Genomic DNA, 802 nt, shown 5'->3' on the forward strand with positions numbered 1-802 from the left:
ATAGAGCAAGTCTATTAAGATGATACAGAACAACGGAGAGCCGGGTTCCTCTTGAGCGGAGCTCACGACGATCCCTCCCGTGGGCCCAAGACCAGCTCGCCGGGAGCGTAAACGTCGTCCATGGGCGGGTGGCCGGCGCCGGCCGCGGGGGTCATGCGCTTCTCTTTCTGCCGCCGGTTGCAGAACCAGACGCGCACCACCTCCTTCTCCAGCTGCAGGCTGTCGGCTAGGCCCGTGATCTCGTGCGCCGAGGGCTTGGGACACTTGAGAAAGTGACTCTCCAGCGCACCTTTGACCCCCACCTCTATGGACGTGCGCTTCTTGCGCTTGCGGCCCTGCGCCGCGATCTTGTCCAGGTTGGTGGGGCTGCCGCTGGATGAGTCGGTCTCCTCCAGCCACTTGTTGAGCAGCGGCTTGAGCTTGCACATGTTCTTGAAGCTCAGCTGCAGGGCCTCGAAGCGGCAGATGGTGGTCTGCGAGAACACGTTACCGTACAGTGTGCCCAGCGCCAGGCCCACGTCGGCCTGCGTGAAGCCCAGCTTGATGCGCCGCTGTTTGAACTGCTTGGCGAACTGCTCCAGGTCGTCCGAGCTGGGCGCGTCCTCATCTGAGTGCTCACCCACCGACGAGCCACCGCCGCCCGCGCCCGGGTGCAGGTGCGCCGCCGCAGCGTGCAGGCCGCCCGCGTGGGCATGTCCGTGTGCGTGTCCGTGGGCGCCCAGGTGAGGCGGAGGCGACGGCTCCAGCTGCGCCTCGTGGCCGTCCTCGTGCAGCGCGTGGTGCAGGCCGGGTCCCGCACCGC

General features: G+C 66.7%; 1 protein-coding gene across 1 annotated transcript in view; it reads right to left on the reverse strand.

The window, feature by feature from the left end:
* The window catches only part of POU3F1 (POU class 3 homeobox 1), a gene marked incomplete at its 5' end in the record, with an annotated part of 2,452 nt that extends 1,658 nt beyond the window's left edge, over positions 1-794 (reverse strand). The window contains 1 exon segment of the mRNA XM_004695931.2: positions 43-794. Within this exon segment, the coding sequence (XP_004695988.1) occupies positions 43-794 (752 nt within the window).
* Positions 795-802: the final 8 nt, after the last annotated feature.

The sequence above is a fragment of the Condylura cristata genome, unplaced genomic scaffold (genome assembly GCF_000260355.1).
Source record: "Condylura cristata isolate star-nosed mole 26May11 unplaced genomic scaffold, ConCri1.0 scaffold00008, whole genome shotgun sequence".
Classification (NCBI taxonomy): domain Eukaryota; kingdom Metazoa; phylum Chordata; class Mammalia; order Eulipotyphla; family Talpidae; genus Condylura; species Condylura cristata.